Here is a 23474-nt window from a genome sequence, read left to right as displayed (position 1 = left end):
CCACACCCCCACCACCATGCGCTCTGAAGCCACTTAACCTGTCAGTATCGATTGTTTGTCATTAAGCAGACAACCCTCTGAAGAAGAAAGTCCCCCCCAAAAAAACAACTCCACTAATAGGGACATTGTGCTCCTGTTTCTGCAAGCAGCACATTCTACCAAATAACGGCCCGCAGATCATTATACAAAACTAGCCTTGGTATTTTCCTACATTGCATCAACAGACTGGATAAGGGAGAAGCTGGGCCTTAAACGTAATTTTTTGCTGTTAAGCTGAACTGCGTCATATATCTGCCAAAGCAGTCCCCCGTTGCTAGCCTATGGTTATTGGTTTTTAAAAAATAAATAAAATTATTATTCTAAGAGATATAACCTGCCTTATTTACAGCCTGAATACTATGCCTTCCCTACAGCCTGAATACTATCCCCTCCAATTCCAAGAAACCCATCTATTCTTTATGATAACCAATTCACTTGTTCCTCAGGATTATCGTGACTTCATTACCCTTGAAGGAAGAGTTAAATGAGTCACTCTGTCCAACCAACAGCACATTTCCTGGTCTTTCTAGAGCGTCTTTCCCAGAGTCATGCTGTGATGGAGCAGGAAGAGACAGCGGCAACACTAACTGGGAATGTCCCATAGTATTGGAGGACAAAGGGGAAGCAAAGAGGCCAAAAACTTGGAAGAGAAGGGCAGTTTATGTGTGTCAGAGACAGAGAAAGGGTGGAAGCAAGTTAAAGTTGTGATACCGGTGCCATTATTTGGTAACAGAATGTTCAGCACCAAAGGCAAGAGTGCCTCTGAGCATATGCAGAATCCCTTTCCCAACGTAAATACATTATTTTTAAAAAGCAAGCACCATCTGCTTCTGAGTATGCCTTTCCTTTCTGAAGGGAAATGCTTCTTCACATGCTCAGAGGCAGTTCAGAAGTCCCGCCTTCCTAGCGAGGGCACTTTTAACCCCACTTATATTTCTGCGCTGCCCAAGAGGTGAAATCCAACCTGATGGAAAGCATTACAGGCACACCACCTCTTCCTTTTTTGAAAGAAATTTTCCCAGATTTATTTATTTCTACCATGGGGCCTCGCTGCATTTAACTCATGGAAAAGGACAGGTTCATCACAACTGCTAACGTCAACTTTAACTGACTTCAAAAATGGTGTAAGGTACAGGGGTAGGTTTTGACACATGGAAGACAACAACTTCCTACGGCCTCACAATGCATTCCTGATACTGAAGCAGCCCTAGTAGGCAGCCACTCAACTGATAGGAAGAAGTTCAGACTTTGGTGTGCCTGCTCTGCCAGCAACAGCATACAAGGGACCAACATGCGCACACACAGAGTATCTTGCCTAACGCACATCCTAATATCAGCTACCCACCTCTATCATGTTCTTATTAAGAGGTGGCGCTCACTACCACAACGCACATGTATTTGCATTCACCTTTAACGGCGCACAAATATGCCCTGCGCTACAAATGCAGCGTCCCCGCCATCTGACAACTTATGCCACCACAAATGCCATGCTATGCCACGCGACACCTTATTCTGCAACCATGCACTGTGACAACACACTCATGGGTGCCAAAAGCGAGAATGACTCAAGATTTTTCCTCCCTTGGCTTTGGATCCATCTGTTCCAGCAGCTGACCCAGAGGATCCAACAGCCAGGGAAGCAAGGTGGGTGGATCCAATAGCTACAGGGGCGGTATAGGACAAAGAGGTTGCCAGAACGGTTTTACCCTCTACCTTTGTACCATCTTAAAGAGTTGGCTCTTGGGCTCAAGGATCTTGACGTACTCCCTGGTCACCAAATGTTTCAAGTTGCCCTGAAGAACACATAAGTAAACCCAGCTAAGAAACAGATACTAAAACCTGGGTCCATGGCTAAGTAGCAGAGAATCTGCTCGACATGCAGAAGGCCCCAGGTTCGATCCCTGGCATCTCCGGAAAATCAGGGAGTCGGTGATGTGAAAGGCCTTTGCCTGAGACCCTGGAGAGCTGCTGGCAGTCAGAATAGAACAACAATGCCCTGGATAGACCAATAGTCTGGATCAGTGTAGGGCAGTTTCACATATTCAACACATTCCCCTCTGTGTATGTACTGCCAGGAGAAAGGCATTCTCTCCTGGTTAAGCTGCCAGAGAGTCCTTTCTCTCCCCCCACCCTAGAAATTAGACCAGAGGTTCCCAAACTTTTCGAGCCACCGCCCCCTTGGGTCCACAAACTCAACCCTACCCTATAAAAAGCATTATTCAAAATAGGGGTTTGCATGATGCACTAAAGATAACAATAAAATTTCAAAACAGTAACAATTAACTGCACATCTTTTCAAAATCAAATTAAAACTTTTTAGTTGAAATTTATTCAACGAAACTGATGAACTTGATCCAGTGGTACCAGCTCCTCAGAGTCTGGAATATATTTTTTTTTGATAGCTTCCACCCAATTTGCCAGCAAGGTGCCATAGCCTGACCTATTGCAAATTAGTGAACAACACAGTTGAAGAGGCCCACCTGTAGCACCCCCCCTGCTGCCCCCTTGCCTCTTTGTGCCCCCTAGGCAATCCAACCGACCCCCCAGGGGGTGGTACTGCCCACTTTGGGAGCCACTGAATTAGACAGATAAGACCTTTGCTGACATCTCCAGCCTAACACAAAATCGCGCAGCTGCAACGAGCTGCGGGAAACATCTGGGGCCAGCAGCGTCATCTGCTCGAGCTGGGGGGGGGAGTGGGGGGGTAGCAATGGGGGGGGGGTAGCAAACGGCTCCCTTTCCCCCAGATCTTTCTGGCTGGAAGCTAAGCTGGGCGGCCGATTCCTCCTTCCCGCAATGACGCCACAAGCCCAACAACATAAACAAAAGGCTCGTCCAAACAGAGGCGCACACGGGGGGGGGAAGGGAGCAAAAAGGATTTTTTTTTTTGCAACTGCGATCTCCGCTTAGACAACGGCGATGACACCCCCTCCCCCCAAAAAAAACTCCCACCCCCAAAAAACACACACACACACCCTCCCCCCCCCGCCGCAACCCCTGCGACGCCTGCAAACGCCCAGCCTGCAAACGCCTGACCTGCTCCGCTCGCCCAGATAGCCGCTCTCGTTCGCGCTCAGGAACCGGGTCCAGCCGTCCGCCGTCTTCACCCAGCTCTGCCCGGGGGATCGCCAGTCCTGCCCGAGAAAAGGCATCGCGGCCGGCCAAGAAAATGCAGACCGGGGAGGGGGAAAGTCGGATTGCAACCCCTCTTTCTCCCCAAAAAAAAAAAAAAAAAGCCTCTAAAAGGCGCTCGCTTCGTCCTGGGATCGACCGCTGTATAATTATAACAGTTGTTATTAACAATAATTATTATTGTTGCAATTATTATTATTGCAATAATAGTTGTTGTTGCTGCTTCTTCCCTAATTGCTCCCGCCCTGGCTTGCTGCCCCCGGACCGCTTTCTCTGCCTCCGCCCGGGCTGCTGCGGCTGTATTTATCTGCGCGCGGCGGCTGCTGCTCGCGCTTGGCTTTGTTGCCGGAAGAGCCGCTGCTGCTCCGCCTCTGGCTCAGGGCGGGGGACACGTGGCTTTGTTGACGGCTGCTCCCGGGGAGAGGGGTTGCTCAGGGCCCCGGGTTGCACAATCCCTGGCAGTGGAAACTTTTGCCCTGGCACCGGGGTCTCGCTCAGCTGCCCGGCCTCGGTGTATTTATAGGGCCCCCGAAAGAAAGTTCAAAACAGACCAGGCTAGCAGGAATGGGAAGCCGTTTGCAGTCGCAAGCGATTCACCGACGGATCCGTTCACAGTGGGGAGCCGTGTTAGTCTGTCTGCAGTGGTAGAAAAGGGCAAGAGTCCAGTAGCACCTTAAAGACTAACAAAAATATTTTCTGGCAGGGGATGAGTTTTCGAGCAAGAGTCCAGTAGCACCTTAAAGACTAACAAAAATATTTTCCGGCAGGGGATGAGCTTTCGAGCAAGAGTCCAGTAGCACCTTAAAGACTAACAAAAATATTTTCTGGCAGGGTATCAGCTTTCGAGCAAGAGTCCAGTAGCACCTTAAAGACTAACAAAAATATTTTCTGGCAGGTTAGGAGCTTTCGTGAGCCACAGCTCACTTCTTCAGGTGAAGAAGTGAGCTGTGGTTCACGAAAGCTCCTACCCTGCCAGAAAATATTTTTGTTCGTCTTTAAGGTGCTACTGGACTCTTGCTCTTTTCTACTACAACGAATCCGTTGTGAACTGGTTGTAATGCCAGGAATGGGTGCTTGCCTAGGGTTGCCAACCTCCAGGGAGATCTGCTATTGCAACTGATCTCCAGCCGATAGAGATCAGTTCACCTGGAGGAAATGGCTGCTTTGGCCATTGGACTCTACGGCATTGAAGTCCCTCCCCGAATCCCGCTCCCAAAACCTCCCACCGGTGGCGATAGGGTTGCCAACCGCCAGGTACTAGCTGGAGATCTGCTATTGCAACTGATCTCCAGCCGATAGAGATCAGTTCACCTGGAGGAAATGGCTGCTTTGGCAATTGGACTCTATGGCATCAAAGTCCCTCCCCGAATCCCGCCCCCAAAACCTCCCACCGGTGGCTATAGGGTTGCCAACCGCCAGTTACTAGGTAGAGATCTCCTGCTATTGCAACTGATCTCCAGCCGATAGAGATCAATTCACCTGGAGGAAATGGCCGCTTTGGCCATTGGACTCTATGGCATTGAAGTTCCTCCCCAAACCCCGCCCTCCTCAAGCTCCACCCAAAAAACCTCCCGCAGCTGGCAAAGAGGGATCTGGCAACCTGATGCCTGCCTGTTGTTTATGGATGGAACGTGGAGTCTGGAGAGCTGCCCCGACCAGGTTTCGATCAACTGGGTGACCTTCAGGCATTGCTGGAAGGAGTTTGCTTATGCAATCAGATTGCAACTTCAAAACGAACAAGTTTTTAGGCCAGTGTAAGCTTTTGAGGGCCGTTTTTCCGGATGCCGGGGGTGGATCCTGAACATGCAGACATTTAACGAAAGAGATTTGAAAACAAGCCAAACAAATAGAAGGATGCTCTTACGTAAAATAGCTGTGTAGTTAACTCTGGGTTGGGAAATTCTTGGAGATTTGGGGGAGGAGCTTGGGGAAGGTGGTGTTTGGGAAGGGGCAGGACCCCAGCAGGGTATAATGCTATAAAGTTCACCCTCTGAAGCAGCCACTTTCTGCCGGGAGCTATTCTCAGTAGTCTGGAGATAAATTGCAATTCTGGGAGAACTCCAGGCCCTACCTGAAGGTTGGCAACCCTAGGATCCACTCAGTGGGTTAGATCCAACCAAATTTTCAAAGGAGGGATCTCCTTTGACCACAAAAGGCATGTGGGGTGGGGGTTGCATTAAACGGAATTTGATGAGGTTGAAGGTTGCCTGAATCTCATCCAGTTGCATCTGAAGATGTGGGCCCTTTTCCATGAAAACTTCTGTTAGAACTAGGGTTGCCAACCTCCAGGTACTAGCTGGCGATCTCCTGCTGTTACAACTGATCTCCAGCTGGTCAGTTCACCTGGAGAAAATGGCCACTTTGGCAATTGGACTCTATGGTGTTGAAGTCCCGCCCCTCCTCAACCCCTGCCCTCCTCAGGCTCCGCCCCAAAAACCTCCTACTGGTGGTGAAGAGGCAACCCTGGTTAGAACAAATAAGGTGCTGCAAGATACCTGTTTATTTAATTGCAACACACTGACACACCTGCCCTTCTAGCAACGCTTATGCAACTATCATTTGGATGTTAAAATAAACAGGAATCAAATGGCACCCTAAAGACTAACAACGTTCTATTCCAGCCTAAGGTTTTGTGGGGTAGAGAGCTCACTTCTTCAAATGCTGTTATCCCTGTGGGTTTATCTCAGGACAAATTAACATAGAATTCCAAAGTGTGTGTGGGGGTGCCCTTTAGACATTTTCTCAGCCCCTTCCACAAGAGATTCTTATCTGTGAGCAGGGCCCAGGTAGCTGGAAGAAGCTTTCAGTGACGCAACCTCATGCTCTGGATCAGTATTTCCCATCCCAAAAGAGGCATTTGGGCATGCCTCAAGGGGAAGTACATTCCATAGGCAAAGTGCCACCGCTAAAAAAGCCCTGTCTCTGATCGCCACCTGCCTCACCTTTAAGAAGAAGAAGAGTTGTTTACATGCCTATTTTCTCTACCACTCAAGGAAGAATCAAGCCCACTTACAATCTCCTTCCCCTCCCCACCACAGACACCCTGTGAGGTAGGTGGGGCTGAGAGAACTGTGACTAGCCCAAGGTCACCCAGCTGGCTTCATGTGGAGGAATGGGGAAACAAATCCAGTTCACCAGAGTAGCCTCCGCCACTCATGTAGAGGAGTGGGGAATCAAACCCGGTTCTCCAGATCAGACTCCAGTCCACCGCTCCAAACCACTACACCGTGCAAGGCACAAAGAGCAAGGCTTGTGAGAATTTTAGTTGGTGGGCTGAACAGTACGGTAAGTTGCTGGGATGAACGCCATGGCTTGGATATCTGTTTTGCACTCTCCTTAGGACTCAGAGGTCTTCCATCAGCCCCTCCCCAGAAGAGGAGGAACATGCTTCAGCGGGTCCCGTACAGCTGGGAGAACATCCAGAGGTCACTTCAGTAGCACCTAGATGATTGCCCTGGACCATTCTCAGGTTACTGTGTTCCTCTCTGGAACTGAGAAATTTGAATACAGAATATTTGCAGCAACTCATCAATTGTCAACAGCACCACATGCTTTTCAAAATGGCCCACTTTTCCACTACATCCAGGGAAGCAGTGACCTGATCCTTCCATGAGAGCTGCTTTCTGATATGTTGTGGGGAAACATAGCCAAGTAAATCCAGATGTGCCAGCAGTGTATCTGTACCAAAGTGGTTAAGAGCGGTGGTTTGGAGCAGTGGACTCTGATCCGGAGAACCAGGTTTGATTCCCCACTCCTCCACATGAGCAGCGGAGCCTAATCTGGTGAACAGGGTTGGTTTCCCCACTGCTGCACATAAAGCCATCTGGGTGACCTTGGGCTGGTCACACTCTCTCAGCCCCACCTACCTCACAGGTGTCTGTTGTGGAGAAGGAAAGGGAAGGTGATTGATTGTAAGCCAGTTTGATTCTTCCTTAAGTGGCCGAGAAAGTTGGCATATAAAAGCCAACTCTTCTTCTTCTTCAATGTATAAGAAGGAGGAGCTGTCAAGTTGCAACCGATTCATGGCGACCCCTTCCACAGGGTGTATAAGGCATGAGATGACCACCGGTATTTTGTCATTGCCTTCCTCCACATAGCAACCCTGGTCTTCCTTGGAGGTCTCCCATCAAAGTACTGACCACAGCTGATCCTACTTAGCTCCCAAGCCCCGAAAAGCTCAGACCGAACTAGGTTAATTGGGCCACTCATAAAATAAGAAGAGCATGCTATCAAATCACAACCAACTCATTGCAAACCCAATCCATAAGGGGTTCTAGGAAAGAGACAAGCAGAGATGGTTTGCCATTGCATTCCTGTATGTATCTGTAGCAACCCCAGCCTTCCTTGGTGGTCTCCCAGCCAAGTACTAACCATGGCTGACCCTCTTTAAGCTTCCAAGTTCTGACAAGCTCAGATTAAGCTGGGCTATTCAGGCTGCTTATATAAATGTATAAACAAATCAGTTAATGAAGTCAAGTATTCTAGGGCAATGGTTTTCAGAGGGCTCCCTGGGATTTCTTGGAAACTGAACCGGGATTCCTCAACGAGATCAGTAGTGATAGCCAAGCAGCCCGGGAAGCCCACTGCTACTGATCTTCCCTTGCAATGTGCAATTCAAGGACAGCATTCATGTGCATGCTCAGTTCACATAGGGTGACATGAGCCCAAGAGTCCTGACTTGTTCCCTGAGTATGCCCAGAACAGGGCCAGTTCCAGGTTTTGGGGGGCCCTGGGCAGAGAGTACTCGGGGGGGGGGGGCTTTTGCCCCCTACTAGATCTCCCTTCATGCCTGCCCATCCATCTGCCCCCACCTGCTTGTGCATCCTTCCTCTGCCCAGTCACGAGCTCTCCCACCACCTGCAGTCAGAGCTTCCCACACTCCCTGCACATCCTTTCCCTAATGGTCAGTGCCAGATTTACATATAAGCTAAACAAGCTATAGCTTAGGGCCCCACTCTCTTGGGCCCCCCCCAAAAAAAATTAAAGGAAAAAAACCTGGATGTACATTTCCAAAATATAAGATAAAAAACAAATAAAATAAAACCTACATACAGCAACAGTGTTTTGTGTTGTGTAGGCTCCTATGATGTAAGTAATGGGCCCCGCCTGCTAGCCTGCTCCCTAAAATATCACTGGTTTGCTCATTTCTATATATAGGGTGCCTACATTCTGCATGGACTGGTTGCATGGCAACATATAGCATGCAGCTGCAGACTACAGTGCAGCACAGTTGAATGTAGGTCAAGCTGTTGTACCTGTTATCTGGACATATACAGGGCCCCATTACCTTCAATAGCTTAGGGCCTCATCAAACCTAAATCTGGCCCTGCTAATGGTACTGGGTGTAGCTAACAATGCCACTGCCATTAAGGTGTAGTGGTTAAGAGTGGTGGACTCTAATCTGGAGAACCGGGTTGGTTTCCCCACTCCTCTACATGAAGTCTGCAGGGTGACTAGGGTTGCCAGCTCCAAGTTGGGAAATACCTGGAGATTTTGGGGCGGAGCCTGAAGAGGGTGGGGTATGGAGAGGGGAGGGACTTCAATGCCATAGAGTCCAATTGCCAAAGTGGCCATTTTCTCCAGGTGAACTGATCTCTATCGGCTGGAGATCAGTTGTAATAGCGGGAGATCTTCAGCCACCACCTGGAGGTTGGCGATCCTATGGGGGACCTTGGGCCAGTCACAGTTCTCTCAGAACTCTCAGCCCCACCTACCTCACAAGGTGCCTGTTGTGGGGAGGGGAAGGTGATTGTAAGCAGCTTTGAGACTCCTTAAAGATAGAGAAAAGGGTGGGGGTACAGAACCAATTCTTCTCTTCTTCTTCTGCCATGGCCACAAGGGTGCTTTGTGCACCACCCACATGTCCTTCTCCAGTAGCACCAGGGTTGCCAGGTCCCTCTTTGCCTCCGGAGGGAGCTTTTGGGACAGAGCCTGAGCAGGGCAGGGTTTGGGGAGGGGAGCGACTTCAATGCCATAGAGTCCAATTGCCAAAGCAGCCATTTTCTCCAGGTGAACTGATCTCTATCAGCTGGAGATCAGTTGTAATAGCAAGAGATCTCCAGGTCTGCATAGCGGAGAAATGGTGGGCAGGGAGTTAAACACACACCTCTCGCAACCTCCCCAGCCAAAATTGTTCCTTTCCAAATCTACTTTGCCATTGGAAGAGCAGCTATCAGTTTTTTGCCTATGTGTCTAAGCACTGAATGCAGGTCATCATTGTTGGGTGAAGACAAATATAACATTCTGAGAGCAGCAGCATGTTCAGTCCAAAGGTAGCTTTCATCATTAAGGTCAAGTGATGATGAAGAAGAAGAGTTGGTTTTTATATGCTGACTTTCTCTACCACTTAAGGTAGAATCAAACCGGCTAACAATGGCCTTCCCTTCCCCTCCCCACAACAGACACCCTGTGAGGTAGGTGCGGCTGAGAGAGTTCAGAGAGAACTGTGAGTAAGAGCAGTGTGACTAGCCCAAGGTCACCCAGCTGGCTTCATGTGGAGGAGTGGGGAATCAAACTCGGTTCTCCAGATCAGAGTCAATCGCTCCAAACCACCGCTCTTAACCACTACACCATGCCTGCTACAACCAGGATTCACAGCCTGATATAACCGGTGGGCATGTTTAGAATATTGAGAACAGGCAGTGAATGCCAGAACAAAATGGCTATCTTGGCTGGGGAGGGCGGGGTAGAAGATCGACAAAATAAATCAATGCATAAATTAAATACGGGCTAGGTCTAATCACAGAACAGTAGGAAGTTCCACAAAATATCAGGAGGTGGCAAGCCAAGCATCCTTCTAAGATGTAGTCAGAAGTTTCAAAATGAGTAGTCCATTGCAGACTCAAAGGTGATGCTTCCTGTAATCTTCTGAAGGACTCTCTACTCCAGAAGAGGAAGTGGAAGGGGGAAGAGCTGAGTGGCCTGATGTCATAAATCACGTGTGACTGAAGGGTTGAATGGCTTATGTTGCTATACATGACGGATGATGAGAAGAGGTCAGAGGTTCTAGCCTATTGCTCATGCAAAGAAGATAAAAGTCCCATAAAGTACAAATCAAGGAAACAGTGATGCATGAAAGAATTAACTGATATCAGTAAAGGGTTGTAGTATGATACAACATGTCAAGAACAGTCTGTTGAAGTTTCTAAACAGTGAGTCCTGTTGGGTTATTAGAAACTGTAATGAGTGAACAAACCCAAGTCTTGGATTAAACCAGGATGAGGATTTAATTTCTTGATGAGTTCTAGTCCAGCACTTTCACCTTGCGTATTCCTTTTGAAGTTAGAAGCCAGCTGTTCATGGTGCTAGTTTGTTTCAACTCCCTCTCCGGTTTCCACAGCAATTTGGGACTTAAAAACAAAGAGAGTTCCTTTCAGTTTCCTTTTACCAGAACCAACAAAGTAGCAGACGAACAGATAAATATATGAACCGCCAAGGGGGGTGGGAGCAGACAACCTTTACTGAACCACGGGAGAGGAACCAGTCTGACAAGTAAATCGGCATTCAACAGCCAATATGCACAATGTCATTCCAGCTGTGAAGCCAGGAAGAAGCAGGACTCATTCTGAAGCTGAGGTTTGAGTTGTGAGCTCTGTTTTTGTTACATCTGTCTTCTTCACCTGCTGTTACCCTCCTTGTTGTTGGGTGTGTGCCTGTCATGTTTTCCGTTCCGCCGCTTGGTTACAGTCCGATTCCAACAGTCAAACCCTTTCTTTACGATGAAGTCGGAAAAGAAGAGGGTGGCCCAGGTCTGCTTATATAAGAGTCCTCCAGAGATAAACACACACCCCCCGTCTAGCTGTCATATTCCAAGTCACGCTGTCACCCGTTCTCCCGGGGGCTGATCGATCTGCTGACTGGCGGAGTTGCTACAACAGCTGGCAATTGCTACACAAGGTGCTATGTGTTTTTCAAAACAAAGTCTTGGAAGCCAAGAGAGAAAGGCTGTAAACAGAAATCTCTGGGTTGTCTGCTGCGTGGGGCCTGGACAGCCCAGGTTAGCTGATCTCATCAGACCTCAGAAGTTAAGCAGGGTCAGCCTTAGTTAGTATTTGGATGGGAGACCTCCAAGGAAGTCCTGCTGCATGGAGGGAGATGGTCATATGGTTATAACAAGAAGAAGAGTTGGTTTTTATATGCCAACTTTCTGTACCACTTAATGGAGGCTCAAACCAGCTTACATTCACCTTCCCTTCCTCTCCCCACAACAGACACCCTGTGAGGTAGGTGGGGCTGAGTGAGCGTGACTAGCCCAAGGTCACCCAGCTGGCTTCATGTGTAGGAGTGGGGAAACAAATCCGGTTCACCAGATCAGCTTCCGCTGCTCATGTGGAGGAGTGGGGAATCAAACCTGGTTCTCCAGATCAGACTCCACCGCTCCAAACTACCGCTCTTAACCACTACACCACGCTGGCTCTCCAGCGTGCCCTGTACTTGAGAATGACACATGCTTGACCTTTTCACTCTTGGCTTTTGAGACAAGAGGCCTGTGCACATGTCACAGTGAATGCACATACATCCTGCATGTACATACAACATCTGTTTGTAAGGAAGAGGCAATACGTGTTCACTTTGCAAATGAAACGGGACCAGTAACTGGAAAATTTGGGACTTGTTATCACATGTTCAACTGTACATGCATTGACTGTAACATGACAATTACTTGATGCAAGTATACATTGTGCATGGATTCACTGTAATTTGTGTACAGGGCTTTTGTATTAGAAGAGTCTTTTGGCCAATTCCTGTAATTAAAAAAAAATAAAATCTTGTACTTATGGACTTCAGTAGTGATTTGGGTAAACTGAAATAGCATGAAGTTGGATGATATTTTCCCCCGCAGAAAGTTATAGATAGTCTGAAAGAAGGATGGTTATACATATGTTCCTCCCTCTTTGGCCTCTGGTAAATAGGTCTGGCAGGTCTTTTTGTTATTTCTAAAGCCTGTTGGATCACTAGGGTTGCCAGGTCCAGGTTGGGAAATGCCCGGAGATTTTTGGGGAGAAGCCTGATGCGAGTGGAGTTTGGGGAGGGGAAGGACTTCAATTAGGGTTGCCAGGTCCCTCTTCACCACCGGCAGGAGGTTTTTGGGGAGGAGCCTGAGGAGGGGAGGGTTTGGGGAGGGGACGGACTTCAGTGCCATAGAGTCCAATGGCCAAAGTGGCCGCTTTCTCCAGGTGATCTGATGTCTAGCGGCTGGAGATCAATTGTAACAGCAGATCTCCAGCTACTACCTGGAGGTTGGCAACCCTAACTTCAATGCCATATACTCCAATTGCCAAAGCAGCCATTTTCTCCAGGTGAACCGATCTCTATTGGCTGGAGATCAGTTGTACAGCAGGAGATCTCCAGCTAGTACCTGGAGATTGGCAACCCTATGGTTCACACATTCCTAAAACCACTTTCTAAACTGTTTAGGATTGTGACTAAGCCCCGTTTTGGCATAAAGCAGAAATACGACGGCAAAACTCAGAGATATGCCATCATATTGCCCTGTCAACAGCATAACAGGAGGTTGCTTTCATAGCTTGACTAGGGTTTAAGTGTATTGCACTGTGTATTGTATGCATTGTCTTGTCTGTACTTCATTGTTCTCTGCTTGTTGCAGTTCAGTTGTTGCATTGTTTATGAAATGCTTCATAGCATTTTTCTTTTCTGCATTGTTTTTCTAGTTTTTTAAGCTGTCTTGAGTCTCAGTGGGAAAGGTGGGCTGTGGCCATTTATGCTTGGTAATTAGCCGCGTGTGTGTATGGAGGGGGGCCAGAAGACTTTCCCGGAGTGCGCTTGTATGGAAGCCGGGCTGCTCACGCGGCCGGGTGAATGTGTATGGGGGGGGGAGCCAGGAAGGCTTGTGTACATGTGTGAAGCCTCCCTCTCTTTCCTTCCTTCCTTTCCTTTCTTTCTTTCTTTTTCTTTCTTCCCACCCTCCTCTGCTTAGCCTCTCCTAGAGTTGCCAACCTCCAGGTGGCGGCTGGAGACCTGGCAACCCTAGCCTCCCCCCAAACTACACCTGGTATGGCCCCCAATGATGTTGTAAATGTGCAAATTGCCCTTGGCAGGAAAAAGGTTTCCCACCCCTGCTATAAAGGAAGCCACGGCCCTCAATTTGCAAGACCCGAGCAAGGCTATTGGAGCGGTGGAGTCTGATGGAGTCTGATCTGGAGAACCGGGTTTGATTCCTAATTCCTCCACATGAGCGGCGGAGGCTAATCTGGTGAACTGGATTTGTTTCCCCATTCCTACACACGAAGCCAGCTGGGTGACCTTGGGCTAGTCACAGCTCTCTTAGAACTCTCTCAGCCCCACCTACCTCCCAGGGTTTCTGTTGTGGGGAGGGGAAGGGAAGGTGATTGTAAGCCGGTTTGAATCTCCCTCAAGTGGTAGAGAAAGCTGGCATATAAAAACCAACTTTCTTCTTCAAGATAAGATGTTTTGGAGGACAATGATTCATAGGGTCGCCATGAGTCAGAAGTGACTTGATGGCATTTAACACACACGCGTGCACGCACACACACACACACACAAACAAACAAGGTGTTGCTTTCTATAGTATTTCCAGAATTTTGATGGTACAGCATCAGTAGCTGCATTTGAATGGTACCTCTATATCCAGGTTGCCGCCTATGATCACAGATGTTTGTAGCTACTGGTAGAGTTGGTCAACACCAGCTTGGAAATTCTTGGAGATTTGGGGGCAATGCCTGGGGAAGATGAATTGGGGGAGGAGAGAGAGCTCAGCAGGGATGTGAATCCATAGATTCCACCCTTTGAAGCTGCCATTTCCTCCAGGAGAAATTGATCTCTGTGGTCTGGAGATCCACTGTAATTCTGGGAGAATTCCAAGTCCCACCATGTGGTTGGTAACCCTAGCTACTGATGGTTAAATAGAGTTTCCAGCTCCAGGTTGGGAAATACCTGAAGATTTTGGGGGAGGATCCTGAGGAAGGCAGGGTTTGGGGAAGGGTGGGACTCCAGCGGGGTATAATGCCATAGAGTCCACCTTCCAAAGTGGCCATTTTCTCCAGAGGAACTGATCTCTGTCGCTTGGAGATCAGTTGTAACAGCGGACAATCTCCAGCCACCACCTGAAGGCTGGCAACCCTATGGTTAAAGCATATGAAGGAAAACGTTCCACATAGATATCGTTAGTCCTGCTTTCAGAACTGTGCTCCTGGATGCCGTTGCAAATCACCATAACTCTGCCTCTCTGAGTCTGCTTCAGGAGTGGGAAGGCAGAACTCCTACAGTCCAGCATCTCATCCCATCTGTGCTTCGGTTTCTTCTGTGCTGGAGCGTTGGCTGCTAGGACGAGTCAAATGTCATGTCCTGAGGTTTAAGGGAGAAGCAAGTCAGTAAGGCTTATGTTCAGCTGCCCCGAGCCAAGTTCATACTACATGGGTGTTTAGGGTTGCCAGCCTCCAGTAGAAAGGGAATTTATGTGAGAAGTCATGACTCATTGGTAGAACATTCACTTTGTAGGCAGAAGGTCCCAGGTTCAATCCCCAGCACCTCCAGTTAAAAGGCTCAGGGTGTAGATGGTGTGAAAGTAGGGTTGCCAACTGCCAGGTAGTAGCAGGAGATCTCTTGCTAATACAACTGATCTCCAACCGATAGAGATCATATCACCTGAGAAAAATGGCTGCTTTGGCAATTGAACTCTATGGCATTGAAGTCCCTCCCTTCCCCAAACCCCGCCCTCCTCAGGCTCTGCCCCAAAAACCTCCTGCCAGTGGTAAAGAGGGGCCTGGCAACCCTATGGGTGTCTGTTTTGAGGGAGGTGTCCCCTCTAAGCCTGTTAACTGCCTACAGTCTTTAGCTGTCGTCCGCTGTGCCATATGTTCATCATCACATTTTTAAAATTACATTTAAAAGAAAGCAGAAACCAATTGGCAGAAAGGCTGGGTAAGCTGATATGTCTTTAGATGGCTGGGTACCCAAGGTTGGGTGAAAAGAATATATATATAAGTCTACGTTTAAATACTGAAAGTATAATTTATTAGAAGCGCTATATAAAAGTTAAAATTATTTAAAAGCATTAAAATAGCACAATGGCATTTCCTGAGGTTGATAACTATAACCACATACCAAACGCGTTTCGGTCTATGGGGCCTTCATCAGTGGTTAATTAAAATCCTTTGTAAACCTGCACATATTTACAGAAATGCATTAATGAATACAAATACAAATAGTTCAAACCCAACCAGGCATGTGTATATGTTGTAAATTCCATTCCCAATTACTCAAATATCTGGTATAATAGGTTCTTGTTGTAATACTGGTTAGTATAAGTCTCTCAAATACTATGTGTGCAGGTATCAACCTAGTAAAGCAGTTTTTTAGGTTGAGTTTTATTCCCCTCCTTTTTTTCTTCCACTAATGTCTTCAGATGGCACCATTAATTTCGCACACTCCCTGCCAGCTGAATATCTAGGTGGCGGGTATTCCAAAAGTTCCACTAAGTATTCTTGTATGGCCACCTACCTTATTTACTCAGAATCATAGTTTTATTTGCATTTAGCCATAGCCCGTTGCAAACATGTCAAGGATACCACAGATACATAATAAAAGGAAATACGAGGTTAATACAATTCTGGATTGATAATAATTATACATAATAAAACTGTGCTAAAAAACAATGCATACAAAGAATAACTAAAAATTGTGGTGGTGTCCCAATCAGCCAATGGGACCTAGGAACCATTAAAATCAAGCCCAACCTTATTTCTCACAATGGCATACAGAATGGGGCATCAGATTTTGAGCAGTGATACTTATGGGATTAGGTGGATGGTATTTCAAGTACCCTAGTCCCGTGCTTTAGAGGCCATAACTAGCCCTTTAACCGAACCCTAGAAGTAGCCCTCCCCAGTGGCAAAGCTATTATTTTAAGGTGAGTGCAATCTCATCCAATATAGGCTGACTCCTCCGTCTCTGTATAGAATCAACCTGTACCATTTCTGTCTTGTCTGGGTTGAGTTTCAGCTTATTTCCCTTCATACAGGCCATTGCTGCATCCAGGCACCCGTTTAGAAAATCCACTGCCTCAACGGGATGTTGCTGAAAAGGAGAAATTAAGCTGCATATCATCAAGCTTAATTAAAACAGGAACTGATGAAAGAATGGGACATGAAGGAGGTGGGACTGTGGCTTGGCGACAGAGTACCTGCTTGGCATGCAGAAGGTCCCAAGTTCAGTCCCTAGCACCTCCAGTTAAAAAGATCAGTTGGTAGTAGGGATGCCACCCTCCAGGTGGGACCTGGGGATCCCCCAGAATTACACCTATGCCCTATGGTCACATCCGTTCTGAGAGATCACTGAACATATACGAAGCTGCCTTATACTGAATCAGACCCTTGGTCCATCAAAGTCAGTACTGTCTACTCTGACCGGCAGCGGCTCTCCGGGGTCTCAGGTGTAGGTCTTTCCCATCACCTACTTTCCTAGTCCCTTTAACTGGAGGGGCCGGGGATTGAACCTGGGACCTTCTGCATGCCAAGCAGATGCTCTACCACTGAGCTGCAGCCCCACCTCATCTCCAGACTACAGAGGTCGGTTCCACGGAAGAAAATGGATGCTTTGGAGGGTGGCCTCTATGGCATCGTACCCCACTGAGGTCCCTGTCCTTTCCAGGCTCCTTCCCCAAATCTACAAGCATTTCCCCAGCTTGGCTCTGGCAACCTAGCCCCCCATCATCTGCCCGTGGCTGGGGGTGGGGTGGGGGACACACACACCTGGCAGCCCTACTTGGTAGGCAGTGTCAGAGAACTCAGCCTGAGGTTGTGGAGAGCTTCTGCCAGTCAGAGGAGATGATACAGACCTTGACAGACCAATTCTCTGATTCAGTAGAAGCCAGATTCACGTCGACATGTTTATGTAAAAGTCAGAACAACTGGGAGGGTTATCAAAATCCTTTTCAATGAAAAAAAAAACAGTTTCAGGTTCAGCTCATTGTGTTGGAACTTGCCTGGGTGGTAATTTCAGCTGTCACTTGGTAACTTAAAACTTGGCGAGGATCAATCACCCCCCTGTGCAGTTTCAGGCAAGCGTCCCCTGGCCCCCCACCTCACACGGTAATGACCCACCCCGCCGGGGCTTTCTTCTTAGCTGGTGATGACTGCTGATTGAAAGTCTCTTCTTGCGGTGAGTCACGCTGTGATGAAAGCTGCACACCGTCAGGATATCATGTGACGACTCCTGCTCCTGTCATTTGAATCCCTCAGCGATGTGAGACAGCTACCCGCGAATGACGGCCCTGCCAGGAGAGGCAAAGATGTACAAAACACCTGACTGATAGGAAAGCCTGTGGACAAAGTATTTCTTCCCAAACTGGCGCTGCTGGCTGGAAAATCCCTGTGGATCTGTTTCAGTTATCTTCCACAGAAAGGATTTTACTCATTGCTTAATTGTCTTATTAGGCTGTTTCCTGTGACGTTATTAGAAACAGAACAGGTTAGGCCTCTGTCAGGCTTAGATCTTGATTTCTGTTTTTGTACTTTATTGTAGCCCCAGGGCCTTGCATTGCCAAACGTAAGATACAATCCTCATTACCAGTGTGATGTAAAAGTGATTAAAAGTTAGGGTCGCCAGGTCCCTCTTTGCCACCGGCGGGAGATTTTTTGGGGGCGGAGCCTGAGGAGGGTGGGGTTTGGGGAGGGGAGGGACTTCAATGCCATAGAGTCCAATTGCCAAAGCGGCCATTTTCTCCAGGTGAACCGATCTCGATCAGCTGGAGATCAGTTGCAATAGCAGGAGATCTTCAGCTACTACCTTTGGCAGCTTGCCAAAGTAACCACATGCTACAAAATATTTTGATGCATTGAATATTTTATGTTTAAGTTGCCATATAATTAGAAATGTACAATAATAGTCTATGTCTGTTTTTGTAGCATGTGGTTGCTTTGGCAATCTGCCATAAATATCAAGATAATTATTATCGGGACATATTTCTACTACAATTTTTGGACCATCAAGCAACATTATTAATGAGCTGAAGAAGGCTTCTACGAAACGCAGCCAGGATCTAGAGGGCGCGTACTCTTTCTGGACCCTCTTCTTATATAAATTGTGACTGATTCGTTTATGTTGCCTATATTGTATCCAACAGGACCTGTGCTTCCTGTTATGTATTTGGTAACCGTACACCTGAATGACTTGTATATATAGATTAGAATAGATATCAATATCCAAATACATGGTTTATGAATTAATAAACAAAACTGAGACATATTGAAATATTTTGGAGCCTATGTGCTGTCTTGGGATTGCTAGTTTATACTATTACAGCATTGAGTGTATGATTATATAGTACCTGGAGGCTGGCAACCCTATACATGAGGAACATACACATCCTCTTTCAGAGCACCTGACATGGTGACTTGCATGAGCTGGAGTCACACCACATCTTCCCAGCCCAGCCCCAGTGCAAAGGACAGCAAAGTGCCAGATGGGGTTGGAAGGAAATACTCAGACTGGCTTGTAAGCCTGGGTTTTCCCCTCTCCCACGCAGCAATACAGCTTGGCTAGTTTCTGTGCATAACCCAAAGCAACATGCTCTGATAAGCATCTTTTTGCAACGTTTGTTGTGATTTGTGGTCTAGATTCCAAAAGACAGTTTGTGAAAGTCCTGGGATCCTGCCTTGCAGCAATGGGTTTGACTACGTAACTTTTGCAATTCATTATGCAAATACAGGAACTTTTTTTTTCTAAAAAAAAAGCTTACAACATCAACTTGATTCCTACGTAGAGTTGACAACCTCCAGGTACTAGCCGGAGATCTCCTGCTATTACAACTGATCTCCAGCTGACAGAGATCGGTTCCCCTGGAGAAAATGGCTGCTTTGGCCATTGGACTCTATGGCATTGAATCCCCTCCCCTCCCCAAACCCCACCCTCCTCGGGCTTTGCCCCCAAAACCTCCCGCCGTTAGTGAAGAGGGACCTGGCAACCCTATTCCTACATATGGTATCTCAGAAACTGCATTTCCCTTTAGCTGCATTGCGATCTCTGTTGTTCTCATATAGGAGGTCTTTCTGGGGTGATTTGATGACAACTTCATATCACCCTAGGGTTACCAACTCCAGGTTAGGAAATTCATGAGATTTGGGGGTGGAAGCTTGGAAGGGCAGGGTTTGGGGAGGGGAGGACCAGGGAGCTCAGCAGGTTATAATGCCATGGAGCCTACCCTCCAAAGCAACTGTTTTCTTCAAAGGAACTGATCTTTTGTTGTCTGGAAATGAGTTGTAATTCTGGGAGATTTCTGAGTTTGGCAAGACCCAAATTTAACCCAAGGTCTTTCACCCAGCATGGTGTAGTGGTTAAGAGTGGTGGTATGGAGCGGTGGACTCTGATCTGGAGAACCAGGTTTGATTCCTTACTCCTCCACATGAGCGGCGGAGGCTAATCTGGTGAACTGGATTTGTTTCCCCACTCCTACACATGAAGCCAGCTGGGTGACCTTGGGCTAGTCACAGCTCTTAGAGCTCTCTCAGCCCCACCTACCTCACAGGGTGTCTGTTGTGGGGGGAGGGGAAGGGAAGGTGATTGTAAGCAGGTTTGAGTCTCCCTAAAGTGGTAGAGAAAGTCGGCATATAAAAACCAACTCTTCTTCTTGACTACAGTTGCCAACCTCCAGGTGCTGAAGTTATGGGATTACAACCCGATCTCCAGACTACAGAGATCAGTTGTGCTGGAGAAAATGGCAGCTTTTAAAGGTGGATATGGAATCATATCCCCACCGACTCTCTTCCCTCTCCAAACTCCACACTTCCCAGGCTTGTCCCCCAACTCGCCAGGGATTTCCCAGTCTGGAGTTGGCAACCATAGAACTTTAAGCCCACGGATTCCCCTTTGTTCTGATGACCTAGCCAGTCTCTTTCATTCTCTCATTTTTCTTATCTTGCTTCCTCCTGACTTGTTTTTCTGTCTATTTCTTTCCCATTCTTGTAAACCCTTGGGGAGAGTTGTGTGTCTCTGTGACTGTGACAGGTGGTGTTTTGTTCTTGCTTATATTTCGAGCATTTGTAAAAGAAATTAACAGTTGCCAATAAAAAACAGAAGAAAAATCGGCATATGTGCAGGCTGTTAGCCGGTGGCGAGGTATTCTCCTGATAGCTATGATGTCATTTGGGTTCATTTGTTTAAGTACACACCATTAAGATAACTCCATCATCTGCTGGTCATTTAGCAGGAACTTTTTTCCAAGACAAGTCCTGACTGCTGCCAAAACAGTGTTCTGGGGACACCCCCACCTTCACATCCAGGTTCAGTCATGACACAGTTTCAAAGAATGCACAGGACCTGGTCACATGGGAATACAGGTACAGCCTCGAGGGTGGATTCAGACAATTCATTTCCCTCCTCTCCCCAGTCATACAGTGGACAAGATCCAAATTTAACCCAAGGTCTTTCACCCAGCAGGATTTCTCACTCTTGTTCTTTTAAGTAGCATGCTCCTGTGCCACATTATTTTGAAAGTCCCTCATTCAAGTGTGGCTTGCCACATGGTAAGCGCTAAGGAGATGCTGACATTCAAGAAAGACATGTCTAAAGCTTTTGGGAGGAACCTATGGCAGGTTGGCAACCCTAACTGTAGGGGTAGGGTTTTCAGTCTCCAGGTGGGGCTTGGAGACCAATTGGAATTAGAACTGATCTCCAGATGACCGAGATCAGTTCCCCTGGAGAAAAAGGGTACGCTGGAGGGTGGACTTTGGCATTATGGGCGTTTATGCATGGGGTTCGATGCTTGCTTGACCCATGCTTTTCTGTTGCGAAATAAAAAATTGCTATGCACCAGCAGTCACCAAGCTCAAATCAGGAAACTTTTGAGTTCCTGCCCCTTGAAGCACTGCTTTGTAATTGGCTATGTAGAACTTACTGTGAGAGAGACGTTCAGTCCCACTCTCCCCCCAGCGGAAACCCAAGTGCCGTTTAATCTGCCTTGAGTCTTCGGTCTTTTCCACATGAGTGTAGTTACTCTGTACAGCTGCTAATACAGTGTAGTGGCAACAGGTCTTCCACACAGCAGGGTTCCCCAGTAATTTTTTTAAATTTGCAATTTACTAGTGTTATAGTGTTAGATATATAAGTAATCATGCCTATTCCTAACCTGATCCCTCCCCTGTTAAGATCGTTTCTTATTTCTACTTGACTGGCACCCACCATTGGAATTATTAAGGGTGTCATTAGAATTCTTAAGATGCCTATTCCAAATAATTTTAACCAGAACCATACCAACCTTCTTTTACGGTTCTTTTGGGAATATTTAGGGAGGAAAGCCTTGTGTGGGGTTACTTCTACCTTGGTCAGGTGCTCAAGTTCTTCCATCCTGTGAGGTCCTTCTATCAAGTTCAGGTCATCTTTTCAGTGCTATGTAAGTGAAAATTATTTTAATAATGTCTCCTTGGACTTTGTGGTTAATTATGTTGTACAATTTAATCAAAGATGTGCACAGACTGTGCTTAGTAAATAAGTACTTGTGCTTTGTTATGTAACACTTTGCTGCTACAAATCGTTTGTACGTGTTAGTTAATTAGATCCACACTCACTTTAGGGAAGTGACACAGAATCATGCTGCTTCCACAGAATAAGAAATCACCTGTCCAGAAACTACCAAACTATGATTCAGGGTTACCAACAGGATTAAAATGCCGGAGGATCTGACCAGTCTTGTGGACAGAAATTTTTAAAGTGAGGAGTAGGTGAATGGAGTGGGGGGTGGGGGCCGCTGTCAGTGATTGGGTGATGTCACTTCCAGGTGATGTCACTTCCAGGGAAAACCCAAATGTGATGTCACATCTCTGTTGGAATTGCTGGAAACTCTATAGTAAAACCATAGAGTTTCTGACAATCCCTAGAGAGGACTGGCGCCACTCGCATCTTTTTTCTGGGAAGTGACATCATGCTGTTTGCCCAATGCCAATGTTTTTGAATTTTTTTTTCACCTGCCACCACTCCGAGTGGGAAACGAGAGCTGGGGGCAGCCTAGGGGAGGCTCAGTAGCCCTAGCGAAGGGGAATATGTACAGTGAAGGGGGATTGGATTGACAGGTTCTCATCCTCGCAGACCTTGAGACTTATTGGCTAGGGCTGTGATGATGACACGGCTCCACTGATGTCATGCAGGGAGACCTGGTGATGTCACACGGAATAGCAGTATCAATGGCAGTATTTCCACACGTCACTCGGTATTGCACTGCATGATATCGATGAATGTGTATCGTCACAATCATGTGGCTTTGACGATGTGAGGTATTTGCCAGACTAGCAATGCAGAGCTACACCCTTCTAAGTTCGCTGAATAAGTAAATAAGGAAAACCTGTCCACATGTACTCTGGAAGTCTGGCTACATGTGAATGCAATGGAAACTTCTGCCCACTCCCAACTCTCACAAAGCAGGTAAGAACCCAATTGTGTGTGTGGGCTATGGCTCAGTGGTAGAGCATCTGCTTGGCATGCAGAAGGTCCCAGGTTCAATCCCCAGCATCTCCAGTTAAAAGGACTAGACAATCAGGAGATGTGAAAGACCCCCACCTGAGACCCTGGAGAGCCACTGCCGGTATGAGTAGGCAATACTGACTTGGATGGACCAAGGGTCTGATTCAAGGCAGCTTCATGTGTTCATGTGTGTGTTAAGGGCTGTCAAGTCGCTTCCCTATGAATCAGTGTCCTCCAAAATGTCCTTGCTCAGGTCTTGCGAACTGAGGGCCGTGGCTTCCTTTATAAAGTCAATCCATCTCATGTTGGGTCTTCCTCTTCTTCTGCCTCCTTTAGCTTTTCCTAGCATTTTTGTCTTTTCCAGTGAGTCTTATAATGTGACCAAAGTACAATAGCCTCAGTTTAGTCTATTTAGCTTCTAGGGACAGTTCAGGCTTGATTTGATCTAGAACCCACTTATTTGTCTTTTTTGGCAGTCCATGATATCCGTAAAACTCTCCTCCAACACTACATTTCAAAGGAATCGACTTTCTTTCTGTAAGCTTTCTTCATTGTTCAACTTCACAACCACTAGAACATTAATACAAATTACTTCATTAAAGTCCAGTTAATCAGACTTTTAAAATTGCACACCCCAGGGCAGCCATATATTTTACATAACACTTCCCACTGTCCACACTCCATATTTAAGCCAGTTTCAAACTTCTTTCATAGTTATGGTTTCCAGTGAAGGAAGGAACTCTGGGAACTGAAGTTCTACAGGAAAGTTGGGGTCTCAAAGAAGGATATCCCAGAAGCCTTTAAAAAAAGAAGGAAATCTTGCTACAAAGATTGTTCATGGTAGTTTGAATTGTTCTGAAGCTGGTTTAAAT

General features: G+C 47.0%; 1 protein-coding gene across 1 annotated transcript in view; it reads right to left on the bottom strand.

Moving 5' to 3' along the window:
- Nucleotides 1–3193, bottom strand: part of FBXO32 (F-box protein 32) — a 32298-nt gene extending 29105 nt beyond the window's left edge. The window contains exon 1 of the mRNA XM_056854375.1: nucleotides 3076–3193. Within this exon, the coding sequence (XP_056710353.1) occupies nucleotides 3076–3191 (116 nt within the window). The 5' untranslated portion in view covers nucleotides 3192–3193. The remainder of the gene's footprint in view (nucleotides 1–3075) is intronic.
- Between the last annotated feature and the right edge of the window lie 20281 nt (nucleotides 3194–23474).

The sequence above is a fragment of the Euleptes europaea genome, chromosome 8 (genome assembly GCF_029931775.1).
Source record: "Euleptes europaea isolate rEulEur1 chromosome 8, rEulEur1.hap1, whole genome shotgun sequence".
Lineage (NCBI taxonomy): Eukaryota > Metazoa > Chordata > Lepidosauria > Squamata > Sphaerodactylidae > Euleptes > Euleptes europaea.
Note: the sequence above shows the minus strand (reverse complement) of the source record. Positions and strands in the feature narration are given on the sequence as shown.